Raw genomic sequence first — 21,477 nt, forward strand, 5'->3', positions numbered from 1 at the left:
TTATTTAGAAGCAGCTCTTAGTTCTTAACCATTACTCTTCCTAGAATGTCTTTCTAGAGATGCTATAAAACATTTCAAGGTGACATTTAGGGAATTTAAATTGTCTAATTTTTAAAATATAAACGTATTTTTAAGAACTCACATATGGAATAGTGCACAAATCATGAGTGAGCAGCTTTCTGAATGTTCACAGTGAACACACCTGTGTAACCAGCATCCGTATCAAGAAAACATTGCTAATACTCATGTCTCTTCACATTTATTACCTCCCCCCACCCCAACCCCGCCCCTTCTCTCCAGGGGTAACTGCTCTCCTGTCCTTTGACACTTAGGAATAATCTTGCCAGTTTTTGAATTTTGTTTAGGTGGAACCATGGCATGTACTTTTGTGTTTGGCTCCCTTTTCTTAAATTTATTTTCATGAAATACATCTATGTAGTTGAACATAACAATTTTTCTTTTCATTGATATATAGAGTACTGCTGTGAACATTGTTGTGTGCTGTTGGCATATATGACATGTTACCTAGATATGGAATTGCTAGGTAATAGTGTATGTATTTGTTCAGTGCCAAAAAGCTTTCCAGAGTGTTTGTACCAATGTACACATCCACCAGCAGTTATAGTTCTCCACATCTCTGCCCAAACCTTTCCACAGGTAGTCTTTTGAACTAAAAAGGGCTATTTAATTTTTGAAAATTCAGTGAAATATTTCCTGCTCCCCTACCTCTTGAACTTTTGTAATGTCTAGTAGATAGTTGCTGGGCTTAGAGTTTATTCTGCTGTATTTCTCTTATAGCTTTGAAACTGACTTAGTCTTTCTGCAGAGTAGCATATTTAGGACTAAAATGGTTTTATAAACATAGACTCTTTTCAAACATATCCTTATTTCCTTTTTAAAGAATATTTAAGAGAGATTTCTGAGACAAATGCTCTGCACTGGATTTCATTAGCTTTTCTAAAATTTTTAATTAGACTTTATTTAAACAAATCATTAAAGGGAAATTTTTTTTGGTCAAACTGTATATATAAGTGAGAAATGTTTGCTTCATATATATGTCCTTTAAAATGGAAATACCATCACCATATCTGTTAGATAGGAATACTATAACTATAAAGGCTGCTAATATATTTAAATAATTTGTAATAAAAGCACTACATAAATAGTTTCTGTCCCACCTGTATATATAACTTCTACTTCTTTTCAAGTAGAAGAATAGCTCAACATTTTGAAATCTCTTTCAACTCTCCTATGTCAAGCCAAGGGATTTATTTGGGGGGAAAATGTTTTAAAAAATACGTGCGTGTGTATGTATGTTTATATATAAAATTTTGCCTGGTTCTCAGGCTATTAACGCATTTATTTATTGAGCATTTCTGTTTATCTTGACACAAGATTCTGTGTTGCCAGGTGACTACTCTTCAAATGGATTTAACATTTATTAGGCGTCTTCTAGTGTCACACATTTACTACAATCTTTTTTATCCAGTTTTGGAGTAGTTCTTTTTTAAAAAAATAAGGCAACTTCAGTCTTATTTTGCCTTTAAAGTCATATTTGTTGGCCTATTTCTTTTGCCTTGCTTCATAAGCTTCGTAACACCCCTAGTTAAATTGCTATTCATATGAGGATAATAAAGATTGATCTATTTTTTTAAATTATGCAGTAAAAATTTACCTATTCATATTTATCCACTCTACCACATGTAGGCTTGGACACAGTCCCTTCCTTATTACAGAATTTACATTATGTTATTCTAGATGCCAGTGTTCATGGGGTAAAGCTTGCTAATACTGTGTAGACAGAGGCATAATTAAATTATTATAAATAGTTAAATTCTAAAATATTAACAGCTTTAATGTAAAGGAAACCATTGTGCAAAGGTGAATGTGCAAGTCAAGTTGCTTAGATCAAAAATGATCATAGACTATCTCTAGTAATTTTAATGAGTATATCTTGTTATCCCTCAGTCATCTCAACTTATTTTTAACTTAATCTAAATAAAAACTTAGATTTTGTTTTATTGTTTTGAGAAAGGAACATTGTCCCAAAATCACACACAAAAAAGTGAAGAACATGATGCTTGGAGTTACCACCAGCCAGTCCTGAAAGGCCCGTAAAATAAAGGATTTCAGGGAATGTCTGTGTTTCAAAAACCATCTCTGGTGGCTCTGAGGAATAGGTTAGTGGAGTTCATGATTGCTATTAGGGAATCCTAGACACATTGGTGTATACTAACTCAGATTTTATTACTTAAATTATCTTGTTTTCAGTGAGAGTTCAACTTTGTAGTTATAGTAAGCAAAGTAGCTTTTAAAAATTATAAATTAGGTCTATATCAAAAGACACAGCCTCCATTATGACAAATATTAATTTTTAGAAAAGATAATTTATTTCACAGCCTTTTTTGTTTAAAGATAGGCTATTGAGAAAAAATACTTTTTATTTATAGATAACTCTCTTTGCCAATGTATTTTAAAAACTATGAAGTGAATAAACAATAGAGTGCCAAATGTTGCTTACATTATTTTGTATTTGGTATTATTTGTAATTTTGCAAAAACAGCCTCACATTGTAATTAGCGTTAACAGTTGTTGAATCTTAAGCGGAAGATATATTGGATGATTGCACTACCTCATTTTTTTTGTATATTTGAAAATTTTCATAATGAAAAGTTGAAAACGGTTTTAATTCAACATGATAATGAAATGCTTCTACTAGTTGCTTATCTTTATTGACCATCAGTAGGCAATGAACATCTGAGTATCTTTTAGGTGAAGATCCTGTGGTGGGTACAGAGACACTTATGGCATGGTTTCTTTCTTCAAGAAGCTTGTAATATACATATAGGTATAGACGGATAGGATTTTTATACAAGTGATATGTGTTAGCAGAGGGGGTAGTATAGTGAAGTAGTAGAGGAAAGACAAATTTAGAAATTAGATGATAGTCTATTCTCTTGAAAGGTTTCAAGGTGCAGGCTAAGAGTTTTCTTTTAGGGAGTCAGTATGAGGCCTAAAGGTTAGTTAACTAGTCATTACTTTGTTGACATTGGTTAATTTTAATTAACTGATCCGAACAAAGAAAATCTTTTTAAGATAGTTGATAACCTTTTCTGATCTGTGTAGGAATCTTTCATTTTTGACCTAAAACAATAAATGAATATCTGAGAGTTGTGTTTTTCTTTTTCTTTATGAACTGTAATGTTCTGCCTTTAGAGTGGTGAATCTGTAGGAGCTCAGAAGTTACTTCATGTAATCTTTTTGTAAAAACTTAAAACATCTTGAAAAAATAAACACATTTAAATTAGATGCATTTATAAAATATGTTGGAACACTTACTAAAATAAAATTGTACGCATGAATAATGAGATGGGAACTTGAACTTGTAGGTCATTTGTTTTTAGTTCAAATTAATATTACATAATGCTCTTAGCTCCTGTTTGTTCTGTGTCTCAAAATGATCAAAAGAGCTAATATTTTGTGTTTGTGTGTGTGTGTGTGTATGTGTATATGTATATGCCAGGTTAACTTGTGAAGGCAATATATATATGAGTGCTATTTAAAGCTCTCACTCAAATAGTTTTCCTGGAGGCATATATCATGTTTTACTAGGGTCTTATTTATTGGCCCTGTTATTTCTGGGGAGACAGAATGGTAATATTGGCTAAGAAAGTGACCCCTAGAGCTGGACTGACTGGGTTTGAATCTTGGTTCTTCATCTTACCAATTGTGAGATCTTAGATAATATGTTTATCTTTTCCACAGTGTCCTCATCTGTGAAGTGAGGATAATAACTTGTCTCATGGGTTGCTGTGAGGAGTGGAATAATTCCTAAAAAGTACACAGGTGCTTGGGGAATGGGGTGTTCAATTTGAGTTACTAAAATAGTCCCTTTACTTTATAACTTTTCAGAGACTTACTCCTCTAAAATCATTAACTCATCTATATATGTATAAGGAGGCTCCAACTTAAAACAAGTTTTGTTTTGAGGAATTTACTGATTTGGATTTCTGCAGTGAATCTCCGTCATGTAAATAGGTTGCCAGGCTAACTTGTGAAGGCAATAATCATAATGTAGCAAAAATAATTAGAAGAGAACAGCAATAAAATGGAAAGATACTGTCTTGGTATCAACTCAAAAGATAGTTGAGTAGTAGTAGGTTTAATTAAAAGCCTTTGAAAGAGACATAGAGCTCTGAAAGAGTCATTCAGAATCTTCCATAGAATTTTGGAGGGCTAGCATTGATTCTTTGCTAATTTTACTTCCAACTTTATCAGTTTTCTTTGCGTTTACGATGGAGAGCTAGCAGCATCACTGATGTATTACGCAGTTGTAATATATCACCTATCAATATGGCTATTTTTTGACTGATTTGTTAAGATTAGGTAACTGGATGGGAACTGTTTTCTTTGTGTAACTGAGAGAGAATGAAAGAGAGAAGGTGGTTAAGGAGGTTGTGTGCTTTTAATAGTATAAAATAAGCTGTGACTGATCTCAGAGAGGCGATAGGGGAGCCATTTCCTGTGCTGGTAACCATTCCCAGTTACTGCCCTTAACAAGAGGAGAGAGAGAAAGGGTGTGGGTTATTCATATGTAAAAGATGCTTACAAATTGAGTTTTTGTATAAATAAGCACTCCCTGACATACAAGACGTTTCTTTTAAAAAGCATTTCAAGATTTTGTAGTATAATCCAGGGTTATCACTATGAAAAGCATTTTGAATTTTTTAACATTTTAACTTTTATTTGAATTCCAGTAAAATAAGAGATTACTACATAGGAGACAACACATTACACACAGTTTGTGTGTATCTCTGATACCAGAGTTCAAAGATGGAGATTTTCCTGTGTTCTCCTTAGATGAGGGTTCTTAGTCTCATACCTCTAAAAATATTTAAATTTAGTAATTATGAAGAAACCAACTTTTTAATATCAGAAAAGTATTACAATGGTGCTAAAATGCACCATTAGTTTTAGTTATTTCTATTTGTAGACTGTTGTGACGATCAAATAAAATTTTATTGCTTTTATATATTCTTGATTAATTAGTTACACATTTCTTTCATTAGGAAGTAGCTGTTTTTGTCTTTGATAAAAAGCTGATTGACAAATATCAAAAATTTGAAAAGGATCAAATCATCGATTCTCTAAAACGAGGAGTCCAACAGTTAACTCGACTACGACACCCTCGACTTCTTACTGTCCAGCATCCTTTAGAAGAATCCAGGTAAATTTTTATGAAAACTTACATAAGAGACTTCCTAAACAAATAGTTTTTTTAAAAAAAACTTTATGTTTGAAATCTATCTATACAGTATACTGTCAGTGAAAAGTTCTTATCAACTGAGTGTTGAGTTCTTATGGATTAGTTACTTCTTTGAAATTTATTTGCATATTCTATGTATATGTCTCTTTTTGAAATATTAATAAAAGTTTTCTTAACATTTACCATGAGTCTGTATTTGTTTACCCTATGTTCAAGACTACAGCAGTCCAAATGGAAGATGTGAGAGTATAGAATACAGTCCCTGCCTGAAAGTAATTTTTCTTGTTAATTTGCTAGAATTCATTGCCCCCTTTTCATTGATTCAATATTCAGAGGCTATTTTTATGTGTATTCCAGGTAATACTGTTCTAGACGTTTAACCTTTACTATGTCCAGTATGTCAGTCCATAGTCCTCAGTTAGTCTACTATCTCTTTTTCTCAAGGTGAGCTTGGGAACTGTTGCTGAGAATAACAAGAAAATAGAATTTATGTTGTGTAATCTTAACTGGATCCTCAAGCCTTGGTGCTTTTAATAACTCCTTTAGATACCCAGCTATATAAATCTTTTCCATATTACTCATAACCCCTAATTTATTCCTTCCTTCCTACTTAGCAGACTGTATTCCCCTCTCTTAAATCAGATCTTAACCAAATGGTTTGCCAATGCGTTCTGTGGACCCTAGGATTTTAAGGATAAGGAAAGAAGAGGCCGGAGGAGGAACCTAGCTGGCAGGGGCCCAGGCTTTCCATCTCCCTTCAACCAGGACAGTTTGGCTTTTATCTATTTTATATTTTGGATTTCTACATAGTTCTTACTTTAGAATCTTCAGTAACCCACTGTCACTTACTCACTTCCCCCAAAGGTACAAGATCTTTTCTTTCAACCTAAAAGAAAAAAATCTAATATTTACCATGTGAAAAACTGTACTAAATTTTTTATATTTGTTTAACTCATTTAATTCTCAACAACTATATAGAAGAACTGAGTATTGGAGCTGCTACTACGTAAACCACATAGTTATGGCACCCTGATTCCTGAGCCTATGCTGTGCCTACCCAGAAATATACTTATTTTATGTCTCTTATCATGATAATATTTTACTGCCCTTCTTTGTGTAAATAAACCCAGAAGAAGACTATAGTTGTTGTCTTCTTACATAACACTCACTACTATGCACCCTCTATCTCAAAGTGGACTAAGTTTTGTTGGTCACACTTGTCCTGAGCTTTCCTGACTCCATGCTTGTTTGTGCTATTTCCTCTAGAGTGTTTTCTATCAGTAGTTATAGTGTCACCTATCAGAACCTACCCACCTTTGTTATTTTAACTTGTATTTCTTTTTTTTTTTTTTTTAATATTCCATTGTATGAATATAGCACATTTTGTTTACCTGTTCATCAGTTGATGGGCATTTGAGTTGTTTCTCCTTTTTGGTTTTTATGAATACTGCTGCTGTGAACATTTGTTTACAAGTTTTTGTGTGGACATATGTTTTCATTTCCCTCGGGTGTACAACCTAGGAGCCAACTTGCTGGATCATATGGTAACTCAATATTTAGCCGACTGAGGATAAAGTAGGATTTTTTAAAATAATTAATTAATTAATTAACTTATTTTTGGCTGCGTTGGCTCTTCGTTGCTGTGTGTGGGCTTTCTCTAGTTGCGGCGAGCAGGGGCTACTCTTCGTTGCGGTGCGCAGCCTTCTCATTGTGGCGGCTTCTCGTTGTGGAGCACGGGCTCTAGGCGCGTGGGCTTCAGTAGTTGTGGCACGTGGGCTCAGTAGTTGTGACTCGCGGGCTCTAGAGCACAAGCTCAGTAGTTGTGGTGCAGGGGCTTTGTTGTTCTGCGGCATGTGGGATCTTCCCGGAGCAGGGATCTAACCTGTGTCTCCTGCATCGGCAGGTGGATTCTTAACCACTGCGCCACCAGGGAAGTCCCTAACTTGTATTTGATAATTACATTTTAAGTCTCTTGAAGGGAGAAAGGCCAGTGTTTTATATCTTTCTCTGTCCCTACAGCTTCTTTTATAGTGATTTAAATATTATAGGACTAGGGCTTTATTGGCATTCATGAAGAGAGATAATTCAAAGATTACTTTAAGGCATTTTCATTGATAGGTTGTAAAAATTGCAGTAGCATTGATAGAAATAGGAACCCTTTAGGGAAGGAATAAAATAACTTCTGGTTAGGGAAGGAAAAAAATAACTTCTGGTTTTTAATGACTTAGTAATGTGGAGATGACACTGGAATCATCCAAAAGAAATGTGCTATAGAAAATAATCCAGGGACTTCCCTGGCAGTCCAGTGGTTAAGACTTTGCCTTCCAGTGCTGGGGGTGCGGGTTCAAACCCTGGTTGGGGAGCTAAGATCCCACATGCCTCAGGGCCAAAAAACCAAAACATAAAACAGAAGCAGTATTGTAACAAATTCAATAAAGACTTTAAAAATGGTCTACATCAAAAAAATTTTTTAAATAAATAAAAAGAAAAGTAATCCAGGTGAAAGTTCAGAGTTGGTGATGTATATGGGGGTGAGTAAAATATAGGCAGTAATTAAAACCATGAAAAAAAATGAATTTCAAGAGCATGAGTCAAAAGAGCAGAGTAGTGAGGACAGGACTTGAAATGTAGCGGGGAAAGAAGAGCCAGCAAAAGAAATGGGAAGGATCATGTCGTATGACAGGAGGAAAATTGGCAACATGGAAGCCAAAGGAGGGAAGAAAGGACTCCCTAACACTGGGGACCACCGAATAAAAAGGAAATAAGGACTGAGAAGAATCCATTGCATTTGACTAGTGAGAGGTTGTTAGTGATATTCAATAATTTCAGTAGGATGGCAGTTTGGAAGCTAGAAAGGAACCCAGCAGAGAAGACATGACATTCACATTTATGTGAATAAAGTCCCATAGGAGGAACTCAAAGGAAATTTCAGGAGGATAGTTGCAAATCACTAATATACTGAGGTAAAGTGTAGGGAAATGAGATCATTCATGTTCGATGAACTTTACTTTTTCAAGATAGAACGTGGATAATAGATGAGTAGTAGGTAAAGGAATAAGGAGTTAATGGAATGAGGAGTTAGTATAAGAGGGCTATGAAGGGATGTTCTTGAAAAATAAAAAGAGCAAGGTTAAATAAAGTATACTATGTATCTTTAGGCTATGAGTCTACAGAGACTTGGGTTTTCTATTTTTTCCTTCAGCTGACGACATAAGCAAGAGAGTAAAAGAAACCTGTGATGGCATCTACAGGGTTAATAAGGGTTTGCCCAGTAAAGGGTAGTAAGGGCGATAGTTTATTGTTGAGTTAGTAGGGAGAAAGACAGGAATAAAGTGTAGTCAGGACTGAATACTTCAAATTTGTTGATTAAAGATACTGGGAAGCTAGGTTAGGTGGTGGTAGTAAAAGGGTAGGAGGTGAATGGCTAGTAAACAGCTACGGTTGGGGGAGGTGGTCCTTGAGAGAGGATATAGCCCTTCTGGTGTGTAACTGTTTGTAATGATGATGGAAATAAATATTCGTGAAAGATAATAAGGCCTTCAAGCTTGAAGAATAATCTTATGAATATTGATATGACCAAGGATGATTTTGGGGACAAGACAAAAAAGGAGAAAAATAAGAGTTGCTAAAATAAACGAGTCCTGGGAATCATTGGAAACTGTAGAGAAGACTAAGGGGTTTTTGAGCAGTTTTCCTCCAGTGCAGTTCAGCAAACGAAAGCCTGTGTCCACTGTGTTAATGAGCTTAGTGTGGGAGTCAAGAACAAGATCAAGATCATCATCTTTATTGATAACTGAGCAGGGAGGACAGTGTAACTTTCTCCTTCAACCTAAGCAGCTCTGTCTTTATCGTTCATACATATTGAACTTCTGCATATGCTTTCATTAGAAAAATGGGTTCAAGGTGAAAGAAAAGTAACTCAAGTATTACTGACAGAACAGCAAAAGGCATATTTGCCATTAAACAGTTACTGTCTAGGTGCAGAGGCTTGGTATAGCTTTGTTACTGCACTGCCTTGTAGTTCTTCATTGCCAGAGCCTAAGCCAAAGTCCAAAATGTTAGGACTTGAATCTCAGACAGTTGGTAATTGCAATAGCAATTGTAAACGTTTATTGAGCTTACATTTTAGTCAACATGCTATGTATTTTATATGGATTTGCTCATTTGATCTTTACAGTAACCTTTCAAGGTGGTCTTTTATCACCAGTTTACAAATGGGCAAAGCGAGGCTCAAAGTGTCCAAAGTCACCAACAAGGAATAGAGATGCTGGGACTTGAAGTTGGGTATATGTCTTCAGAGCTTGAGCTGTTGGTCATTACTCTATAAGGCTTATTCAACGTTTATTGAATGTTTCTAATGCTGGGGGCCCGGGCTCAATCTCTGGCTGGGGAACTAAGATCCTGCAAGCCGTGCAGCACAGCCAAAAAAAAAAAAAAAAAATCAAAGAACAGTAATTTTAAAAATTGGAAACTTGTGACACCTTTAAAAATGATACATAAAACAGATAAAAGCAAAAGTGCTCTGAGATTGAAGTAGTCATCAGGCTAGTCACTCCCACCGGCATCTGGACCTGGCTGCCCGGTCCTGAGCTCTTCCACATGGACCTGCTGCCAGGGAGCTCCCCGAGCTCCAGGTGTGTCCATGTGGCCGTGCTCTGGCCAGGATGTCACATCTCCTGGCACGTCCTGCCCCTCAGCAACCTGGGGGAGCCCTGCTGGTCCTCTGCACACGGGCTCCACGGTCACTCCCACTCACCCACCCAGAAACAGGAACACCCCCCCCGGCCCCCCTCCCCCCCAGCACCGAGCACACACATGGCATGCCGGTCCTGGCAATGTGCTGTGGAGGACAAGTGGACATCAGGGCTTGCAAAGTACCCTAGGACAGTGGTCCCCAACCTTTTTGGCACCAGGGACTGGTTTCGTGGAAGACGGTTTTTCCATGGAAGGGGGTGGGGGGCGATGGTTCAGGCAGTAATGCGAGCGATGGGGAGGGACAGATGAAGCTTCACTCACTCGCCCGCTGCTCACATCCTGCTGTGTGGCCTGGGCCTGGTTCCTAACAGGCCGCGGACCGTTACGGCCCCGAGGGTTGGAGACCCCTGCCCTAGAAGACACCACAGGATGCCATGTTTCCCAAAGCAAGAACAAAAGGGTTTTCACATTGTTTCCAGGAGCAAAAGACAGTCCAAGAGATGCAAAAATGATGTGCCTCCCCGGGTTCCAACAGCTCACAAAGGTCCCAAGAGACATAATTCAGGACCCCTCCCTCAGCCAGGTGTTTGCTCTTAACAGTGAAAAAAAAAAAGTGACCGTCCCGTGGGAGCTGGAGCTATGCCCTGTCCCTCTTCCTGACTCATTGCTCCAGAGGTGTGTGTGGGAAATCTACAGGTTCCTTTGAGCATATTCTGAGATTTAGAGCCTTAGAAATAAGGGTAATATCATAGGTATAATGTAACGATATGTTAATTTAATTCATTGGTTTTCCATAAAAAATATCAATCATTCAAAAAGCACAGTTGATATAATGTTTATTTCCTGACTTTTTAAATTTAAAAAATGTATCACAACTGTTAAAACACTTAAAAGACTGAATGATTTATCCAGTGTAATTCATATACAAAGCTTCCTGACTTTGCTTTGTTGGCCTAAGTGTGTTATATTAATGCTGAAAATAAATCTAAAATTGTCTACCTTCTTGTTGATAGTTAAATAGGACCACTAATATTTTTCTTTTTTAAAACAGGGATTGCTTGGCATTTTGTACGGAACCAGTTTTTGCCAGCTTAGCCAATGTTCTGGGTAACTGGGAAAATCTACCTTCCCCTGTATCTCCAGACATTAAGGATTATAAACTTTATGATGTAGAAACTAAATATGGTTTGCTTCAGGTATGTATTTTTATTCATCATGTGGATGGAATATTTTCCTTCAAAATTGTTTTTAGCCATTTCACATTTAGCTGTATAAAACTGCTTTATGTAAACCTTTAGATCTTTTCAGTAATTTAAAAATTATTTCTATGTTCTAGAATTTTTCTACAGTTTATTGTTGGGCTTAAATTATCTTTTTAATGTATGAAACATAACATTAGTAACCTTTGGAGAAGAGCACTTGTTGACTGGTGGATGTGGTGGTTCCTTTTTAATTTTTTTGAATTTTAAACCTTCACAGTGCATCCATAAGTCCATCCACTTTTTCTGATTTTCCTTCCCCTGCTTACCAAAATATCTTCTGCTTTATAGAGTGAATTTATACAGTAGATTCTTTGTTTTTGGGGGGCAGAGATCATTTTATTCATTACTTTTAACAATATTGCTAAGGCATAATTATTTGGCATACAATAAACTTCACATGTTTAAAATATGCAGTTTTTTAAGTTTATAGGTGGAACCGTCACTACAATCAAAATAATGTACATATCGACCTTCCAAAGTTTCCTCATACCCATTGTAATCCTTCCCTCCTGCTCCTTGCTGTCTTTCTGTCTCTCATCCCAGGAAGCCACTGACTACTTCCTGTCACTAAATCAGTTTGTATTTTTAGAATTTTGTAAATGAAATCATACAATATGTACTCATTTTCTGGCCTGGCTTCTTTCAATCAATCTAATTATTTTGGTATTCATTCATATAGTTGTGCATATCAATACTTCTTTTATTACTGAGTAGTGTATCATAGTTTGCTCATCCATTCACCTGCTGATGATCATTTGGGTTGTTTCCAATTTTGGGCTATTGCAAATAAAGCTGCTATGAACATTCATATACAAGTTTTTGTATGGACGTATGCTTTCATTTCTCTTGGTTAATTACCTAGGAGTGGAATGGCTGGATCAAATGGTATGTGTATATTTCATTTTTTAAGAAACTGAAAAGCTGTTTTCCAAATGATAGTATCATTTTACATTCCCATCGCAGTGTATAAAAGTTACATTTTTTTCACATCTTTGCAAAACTTGGTATGGTTGGCGCTTTCAATTGTAACTATTCTTTTTTTTCGTTGGGAGCTTAGTTCCCTGACCAGGGATTGAACCCAGGCCCTCTGCAGTGAAAGCATGGAGTCCTAACCACTGGACCACCAGGGAATTCCCTCAATTGTAGCCATTCTAATATGTGTGCAGTGGTATCTCACTGGAGTTTTAATTTGCATTTCCTTAATGAATAATGATGTTGAACACCTTTTTATATGCTTCCTTGCCATCTGAGTGTCTTTTTTGGTGACATGTCTGTTCAGATCTTTTGCTTATTGTTTAAATGGGTTGTTTGTTTTCTGTTATTGAGTTTTGAGATTTCTTTATATATTGTGGACACAAGTTCTTTGTCAGATACATGACTTAAAAATATTCTCTCTTAGTCTGTGGCTTATCTTATTCTCTTAACAGTATATATTTTCTAATTGTGGTAAAATACACATAACATAAAATTTGCCATCTTTGCCATTTTTAAGTGTACAGTTTAAGTACATTCACATTCTTGTGCAACCATCACTTCCATCCATCTCCAGAACTCTTTCCACCTTGCAAAATTTAAGCTGTACGCATTAAACAATAACTCCCCACACCCCACCTCTCATACCTCCCAGCCCCTGGCAACCATCATTCTACTTTCTGTCTCTATTAATTTGACTACTCATATAAGTGGAATCATGCAGTATTTTTCTTTTTGTGACTGGTTTATTTCAGTTAGCATAATGCCCTCTGGGTTCATCCATGTGGTAGCGTGTGTCAGAATTTCTTTCCTATTTGAAGGCTGAATAATATTCTGTTGTATGTATTTACCACATTATGTTTATTCATTCATTCGTTGATGGACACTTGGGTTGCTTTCACCTCTTGGTTATCGTAATACTGCTGTGAACATGGGTGAACAAATATCTCTTCAGGACCCTGCTTTCAGTTCTTTTGGGGATATCCCCAGAAGTGGAATTGCTGGATTCTATGGTAATTCTATTTTTACGTTTTTGAGGAACTGGCATACCTGGTACGGTTGGCCCTTTCAAATCCAGTTTTCACTTTTTGTTAACAAATTCCATGGTAATCTCAGGCACAGATATAAAATTACCAAATATTAATCCAGTGTGAGAATGAGTGAACATCAGTTAATGTTTGAAAACTGAGCACAATGGTATTCAGAAAAACTTAATTTCAATATGAAGTATAAGGATATAAAAATATTAAGAATTAGAATCAAATTGACAAAGGTATTTCTTGATATTTACTGTCTTTAAGTAAGAAACCAAAGATTCTCTCACTTTTCAAACTCAGGAACTGAATAAATTTGGGTAGCAAAGTGCTTTTATTACTGTCTTTTCTTTTGCTTTTGTGCATATAGAAGGGAACTTAATAAATAGTTGTACTCTGTTTTTACAATTGGGTTTTTCTTGCTAATGCTTAGAATGCTCTGGCAACTGAGAATATCTACACTTTTGCATTTATGAAATTTAATTGTTACCTGACGTGTAAAAAATTTTTATTGGGAGAAGCAGCAAATTTGATTATTATGAGACATTTATTATTGTAATTGAAAGGAGTTTTATTAAAAATGTCTTTTATTTCCATTTACAGGTTTCTGAAGGATTGTCATTTTTGCATAGCAGTGTGAAAATGGTTCATGGAAATGTTACACCTGAAAATATAATTTTGAATAAAAGTGGAGCCTGGAAAATAATGGGCTTTGATTTTTGTATATCATCGACCAATCCTTCTGAACAAGAGGTAATGAAGGTTTTATTCTTTTCATTTTTTAAAGCTCTGGAAATTTGTGATTGCATCTGGAATAGATTAGAGAATTTATAAGCCTGATAAATGTGTAGAAATAGGCTGTGTGGTACAATGGTATGTTTAAATGTATAGCTTTACAGAAAATTTCTAGTGTTCATTGTACCTACGAATATTTAGCTCATTAATTCCTCAGTAATGTTACTTGAGAAGAAAGTGCTAGAGTTAAGCAAATTTGAGCACTATTGGGTTAAGTAGATTTTTTTTCCCTCAGAGTGTCAGATACACAAACAAACATTGTGAATCTCTAGCAGTGTTTCCCCAGCTTATTGGATCACAGAATCTTCTTTAGGGAGCATGATAACAATAGCAGTGATAATAATGGGTAACATTTATTGAAGCGCTTTTCTGAACACTTTTTGTGTATTTACTTATTATCCTCACAACGACTCAGTGAGGTATGGGAATAATACAGATGAGTAAGTTAGACTCATAGAGTAAAATAATTTGCCTAAGTTTAGGCAGGTGGTAAGTGGTAGAGCTAGGATTTAAACCCAGTCTTTCTGGTTAAAAAGCACCTGTTACTTAGTGATTATGAAACCTGCCTATTTATACTTAGGAAAACACTGCAATATTTCAAGTTTTTACAATGTAGTTGTTACCTTTAACAACCGTGCTTTGACCTAAAATATATTTCTAATTTAAGTAAACATTTTTAAGGGAAGCAGAAAGAATTAGTATTGGTTGAGTCTATACTATGCGTCAGGCACTGTGCTGGCTCTGTTTTCCATACATTTGTTTATCTTACAACATCCCTTTGAACCTGTTAACTAAATCGCATAGCTAGTTAGTGAAAGAACAAGGTCTCAAACAATAATCTATTTGAACTCATAAATTTGAAGCCTGTGTATCAGAAAACATAGGCCAGACCTTTCCATATTCATAATGCATTGTATAGTATAGTGATAATTTGTCTTCTGGGAGAGAGCGCCAATAATCTCAAAGTTGTAAGACTTCTTATTCTTATCTCTTAACTTGTTTCATGCACTTTCTAGTTTTGGGATTCTCGGAAATTTAGAATGGAAAGTGATGGTGACATTTTTACTTGCATGACTGAGTATGAATTTAAAACTAAACTGTTACTACCTGACAGTGGTTTGCTTTAATTTAAATATTTAATCTATGTAATCCTTTTTCTGTCTTTTTGTAGCCTAAGTTTCCATGTAAAGAATGGGACCCAAATTTACCATCATTGTGTCTTCCAAATCCTGAATATTTGGCTCCTGAATACATACTTTCTGTGAGCTGTGAAACAGCCAGTGATATGTACTCTTTAGGAACTGTCATGTATGCTGTATTTAATAAAGGGAAAGCTGTATTTGAAGTTAACAAGCAAGATATTTACAAGAGTTTCAGTAGACAGTTGGATCAGGTATGTGCCTTTAAACATTTGCTTGCATTAAAAATGTATTAAGTGTTTGGTTTTTTTCCAAAATATGTTCAGAAAATTCTCTAAACTGAGATGAGTGTCTCATATTTTAAGTTTTCATAAAGTCAACTTAACAAAAGTAATTCTTAGGATTAATATTTGTTACTACAACTTTAATCATGGCATTTATTTACTAGAGTGAAAATTGAAATATAGTCTAAAGTACTGGGTGTTTTGTTTTAGGAATAGAGACAATTTCAGGTATTACAGATGTGTTTTAATTATCTTGCAACAGTAGAATTAGCCATTTGTTCAATCTAAAAATATATTTTTTAGTAAATTTCAAAAAGTTTTCTTTTTTTTTAATAAATATTTATTTATTTATTTATTTATTTTTATTTTATGGCTGTGTTGGGTCTTCGTTTCTGTGCGAGGGCTTTCTCCAGTTGTGGCAAGTGGGGACCACTCTTCATCACGGTGCGCGGGCCTCTCACCATCGCGGCCTCTCTTGTTGCGGAGCACAGGCTCCAGACACGCAGGCTCAGTAATTGTGGCTCACGGGCCCAGCCGCTCCGCGGCATGTGGGATACTTCCCAGACCAGGGCTCGAACCCGTGTCCCCTGCATTGGCAGGCAGATTCTCAACCACTGCGCCACCAGGGAAGCCCAAAAAGTTTTCTTTTTTAAAAAAAAATTTATTTGTTATTTATTTTTGGCTGCATTGGGTCTTCGTTGCTGCGCGTGGGTTTTCTCTAGTTGGCGGCGAGCGGGGGCTACTCTTCGTTGCGGTACGCGGGCTTCCCATTGTGGTGGCTTCTCTTGTTTCAGAGCACGGGCTCTAGGCGCACGGGCTTCAGTAGTTGTGGCACTCAGGCTCAGTAGTTGTGGCTCGTGGGCTGTAGAGCGCAGGCTCAGTAGTTGTGGTGCACGGGCTTAGTTGCTCCGCGGCATGTGAGATCTTCCTGGACCAGGACTCGAACCCGTGTCCCCTGCATTGGTAGGTGGATTCTTAACCACTGCGCCACCAGGGGAGTCCCTCAAAAAGTTTTCTTAAATGGACTATTGACAGTATAAATGTGTATCTTTTGAATATTTTATATTCATATTTAACATTATTACTCTTTTGAAGTTGAGTCGTTTAGGATCTAGTTCACTTACAAATATACCTGAGGAAGTCCGTGAGCATGTAAAACTACTGTTAAATGTAACTCCAACTGTAAGACCAGATGCAGATCAAATGACAAAGGTGAGTGCATATGAATTCCTGCCTTAGATGGAGGGACAAAAAATGAGTTAAAGTTGATTAAATGCATCTGAAGATTTAATCAGATATAGTCCCCAGATAACATCTGTATTCTTGAATGTATTAAATATTCATCTTCTTTTAATCTTAAAGAGTTAAACAATTTATGCAGGTAAGTGCTCTGATATAAAGTTTAAGATTTCAAATAAAGAGACCTAATAGTTACAGTTAGGCATGCAGAAGTTCTGGACACCCCAAGAATTCATAGCCCTCAAATTCACTCATATAACCAATGGATTTTAATGAATGGTACTGTTTATGCCCTCAAGATATTTTACTTAATCTTTTAATATTTTACTAGTTATGTAAAGAAAATGTTACTGTGCAGCTAACTCACAGGTACTGATTCTGAAAAACTGACCTTGAAAAGAAAAATAATTTATTACTTTCTTATTCTGATTTTTATAACTAGAATTTTTATTAAGTGGTCTTTAGCATTTTGCTAAATGTTTCTGAATATTTTTTCACCATAATGTGTCAGTTTCAGATATGAGAAGCACTTTAATACTTATCAGAATAATTCTGTTTCTCTGTTTTTAGATTCCCTTCTTTGATGATGTTGGTGCAGTAACACTGCAGTATTTTGATACCTTATTCCAAAGAGATAACCTTCAGAAATCACAGTTTTTCAAAGGACTGCCAAAGGTTCTGCCAAAACTGCCCAAGGTTTGTTGTTGATCAGTTTGTTATTATAGTCAGGAGTATAGAATTTAAAATTTACTTTGACTTACTATAATAACCCTTCCAAAAAAAAAAAAAATGTAACTTTTGCCAGAGGTACATAAATGAGTATAAAAGGCTACAGACTGAAGTCACAAAAGTTTAGTGGACCTTTTTTGTGTGGTCCAAAAATTATTAAATAGTGTAAAAAATTAGAAGGATACCACCTATGCAAAAGCAGCACTTGGACATTAAACATCAGAAGAAAAGTCCGTAAACTGTCATTGTGGAAATCACTGCCTCACTAGCAATTATACTGCTGTATTGATACTATTCTCTCCAATTCCTTTACTCTCCCTTTCTGGCTTATTAAATCGTGAGGATAATATGGTCTAAAAATATTAGTGAATGCTAAAGAAGCCATTGGCTGGAAAACTAGTAATTCCTTTGCAGAAATATCTCCAGTGTTGAATCTATGAGATATTCATTGGTTATGCACTGTTTGTCTAGCCCTTTACTTAGATGCTGTGGAGAATAAATGGGAAACAAAATACTGTCCTTGCTTTCAAGGGCTTTACAGTAAGTGTAGATAGGGTTAACATGCATGAAACAACAATTAACAATGTGTGGTATGAATCATAAGTAATGAAGAAATTAAGAGGAGAACTGTATTAGTGAAACTAATTGGGGAAGATTTCCTAAAGGAAGGGTAATCATATGTCCCCCTTTATCTGTAATGTTCCCAAGTTATGTCTTTTGTCCTGGCATAATTAGCAATAGCACCCTATTTTACTCTCAAAAGTGTCCCAGTTTCAACTATAAATTATATAGTCACCTTACCCAAAGGGGTTGGAGATTTTAGACTCTTAACTTCAATGTTAATACTAAAGACCTGATATAAAGATTAGTTTTATGAAAACATTTTTTGCCTTTCAGCGTGTCATTGTGCAGAGAATTTTGCCTTGTTTGACTTCAGAATTTGTAAACCCTGACATGGTACCTTTTGTTTTGCCCAATGTTCTACTCATTGCTGAAGAATGTACCAAAGAAGAATATGTCAAGTTAATTCTACCTGAACTTGGCCCTGTCTTTAGACAGCAGGAGCCAATCCAGGTATGTATGTAGATATTTTTTTCCCTGTTTATCTAGTTAGTCAATGATAACTATCATTGAAAAGAAAAGGAAAGGATATTTGACTTTTTAAAAATTGAGGTAAGTATGAGAGACTTTCTTTTCCATTAGTCAGAAGCTATTTTGCATATGTTTGAAGTGAACCATTCCTAAAATTATAATTGAACTTTGCAAATAAATGTCTATAGCTCTCCACAGGTTGCTGTCTCAGAAAACAAATTGTAATGAGATTTTGCATGTGTTATATTGTTCCCATTGCCTTATTGAAAGTTATAGGTTTAGGAAAATAAATATTTATTTTTCTCCTGCACTTTTAAGTATTTCTGGTTTTTTGTTTTGTTATTAAGAGTCTTTAATTTGTAGATGGTTTATGCCAGTTGTTTCTCTTTATTTTATTGCTAATAAATAGTTTCACCAAAAGAGGAGAAATGCTTCCAGCACCATGGAAGTAATATGTGTGTGTGTGTATTGTTAAGGGAAAATTTAATTAGTCTCTGATATAGACTCTATTAAAATATTTATTTGCCAGATTCAAGGTAGACTTGGATTTAAGAGAGCAGTAAGGTCACATACCTGGGTTAGAATCTTGCCTTCTTTATCTCCTTGGACAAGTCATTACTCTCTTAAAGTTTCTATTTTGCTCATTTCTGAAATGTGAAAAGGGTTGTTGAAATTAAATGAAATTTTCTGGCACATGGTAAATATTATTAAGTTTCTGCTACTCCATGGCAAGAGCTTATTGTTAAACCATTGATTACCTGATTTAATGGTTTTATGACAGACTGTTTGTGGTCCTTCCATTGAAAGGAGGGGAACAGAAGGAAATCTGTGGTAGTAAGACAGGAGTTCCCCTGCTTAAGGAAAGGGCAGGTGAGAGAACTGTAGGCTTCGAAGCAGAGTTCTCCAAACATGGTCAAGGTGTCAGGAGGGAGAGGAGTGGAGTCCCATGTTCACTAAGCTATGCATCAGATAGGATCCTAAGGAACCTATCATCTGAGCTCTTATTTGCCTTCATTCTTTGTATTTTTTTCCCGTAGTAGTAGTAGTAGTAGTAGTAGTAGTAGTAGTAGTAGTAGTAGTAGTAGTAGTAGTAATCTAGCTAAAAATCCCTTCTGAAAAATTTTAACTGAGCCTTGACAAAACTAAGTATTCTGCATGGATAGAAGGGATAGTTTGTTCCTTATTACTTACGTATGTGGTGGCAAACAAATGATCAGGGACAATTGAAAATGTTTCTAGAATTTTTCCTGACAGTCCTTTTCATTTCTGTACCTTTTCTTCTCTTGAACTTCATAGAAGCTGAGTGATGGAATTTACTTCTTTGGGACCTCTGACTTTGCTGCTCTCAGGCTTTTATTTTTTTACCCGGTAGCTTTGCAGGTAGTTGGTACTTGTGGGTGAGTGATGTATTACTGAAGATATGTGAGAGTTAGGAAATTAGTCTTTATTTAAATGTTTAAACTGAGAGCAGATGTTAAATATAGTGCTTCTAGAAACATAAGAGACTTGATTTATATGTTTTTGTCTTCCATGCCTTCAGGCTAGCAACATGGTGAGTGTCAAAATACATAACTTATTCTTTTGAAGCTACTTTAAATTTTGGCATGTATAAAGTGTCATAAAGATTCTAGACTTCAATACATTGTTCCCCTTTTCTACACAGATTTTGTTAATTTTCCTCCAAAAAATGGATTTGCTACTAACCAAAACTCCTCCTGATGAGATAAAGAACAGTGTCCTGCCAATGGTTTACAGAGCCCTAGAGGCTCCTTCCATTCAGATCCAGGTATAATATTCAATTTTTTTCCTTTAATGATGATTCTGATTCTTAAAGCAAAAGAAAGAAGTAAAGTACATTTTAAGTTTGTCATAATTTTTTTAATATAAAGCTCAATAGTATTTATTAATCCATTGAATTGCATGATGTATACTACTACTAGTGTGTTCACTCCTAACTAATTTGAAGAATCAATTGATGAATACCTGTATTAATAAAGTAAAATGATTTGTTGCTTTTACTTATCAGTAATGTACTATTATAGAAGGTTTGATTTGTTGTAGTTTGGATTGCTGTATACCTTCTTCCTAAATGAGTAATTAATATATGAATGAAAATGACAAAGATGTATGTGCCTTTTTCTTATGAAAGCGTTAAGTAGGTACTTCTCATACTCATAATTTTCTTTCATGTTTGGTAACTCAGTCTTCTATTCAGAAATGTTGTTCCTTTTGCATTAAAGTTAATTTGTATAGCAGGTAGGTAGAAAAGTAAATAGTAATTTAGTGTGACCATCCCTAATGCATTTATAGTCATGCTTTTGTGTTACAAAAGTGCTGTTAAAACATCACATACTTTGCCAAACTTTTAGTTCTGTAAGTTTGCTACTAAAATTTTGGTTCTATGGGTTATCTGGAAAAAAATTTTTGGATTGCTATTAAAAGTATAATTTAGTTTGAGCTTTTTTTTCTCACTTTGGAAAATAAATACTTATGTTAAGAACATCTCACTGCATAAAAAGGTGTCATATTTAAAAGTTTATGGTCTCTTCACCAGTGCAAAAGTTCTAGTAAAGAAAAACAAAGAATTTTACTTTTTATAAGTTATTGACCAAAGCTTTTTTTAAAAAAAAAATGTGAACCTAATACCACACATATAAGGTCACTTGTTTGACTCATTTCAGTCCTTATCTAAGTTTTCTTTTATTCCAAGTTGTGAAGTTGATGTTAAAAATTTTCCTTACAACGTCATCTCTTGCTGCCTTTGTCCAAATGACGTGGAATGATTGGGGAAGGTACTTACTATTACTTTTAAGTGCTTTCCAAAGGAATTGTGAATTATAGCTTCTTGAAACATTCCCACAGGCCCTGTGTAGTCAACCTTGTTTTATATTCAGTGAAATTAGGGAGGAGAGGGAGGATCGAGTGATGTGAAAGGTCATTTTTCTTCCTAAGGGGGTTAGTTTGGCCAGC

General features: G+C 35.4%; 1 protein-coding gene across 2 annotated transcripts in view; it reads left to right on the top strand.

Annotated features, from left to right (window-relative positions):
• The window catches only part of SCYL2 (SCY1 like pseudokinase 2), a 56,673-nt gene that overhangs the window by 19,614 nt on the left and 15,582 nt on the right, over positions 1 to 21,477 (top strand). For both annotated transcript variants that reach the window (XM_082349617.1, XM_082349618.1), the window contains exons 3-10: positions 5,070 to 5,227; positions 11,013 to 11,157; positions 13,833 to 13,982; positions 15,196 to 15,417; positions 16,543 to 16,659; positions 17,257 to 17,382; positions 18,313 to 18,489; positions 20,171 to 20,293. In XM_082349617.1, coding sequence (XP_082205743.1) covers positions 5,070 to 5,227; positions 11,013 to 11,157; positions 13,833 to 13,982; positions 15,196 to 15,417; positions 16,543 to 16,659; positions 17,257 to 17,382; positions 18,313 to 18,489; positions 20,171 to 20,293 — 1,218 coding nt within the window. The remainder of the gene's footprint in view (positions 1 to 5,069; positions 5,228 to 11,012; positions 11,158 to 13,832; positions 13,983 to 15,195; positions 15,418 to 16,542; positions 16,660 to 17,256; positions 17,383 to 18,312; positions 18,490 to 20,170; positions 20,294 to 21,477) is intronic.

This window comes from Balaenoptera borealis, assembly GCF_965194805.1.
Source record: "Balaenoptera borealis genome assembly, chromosome: 13".
Classification (NCBI taxonomy): domain Eukaryota; kingdom Metazoa; phylum Chordata; class Mammalia; order Artiodactyla; family Balaenopteridae; genus Balaenoptera; species Balaenoptera borealis.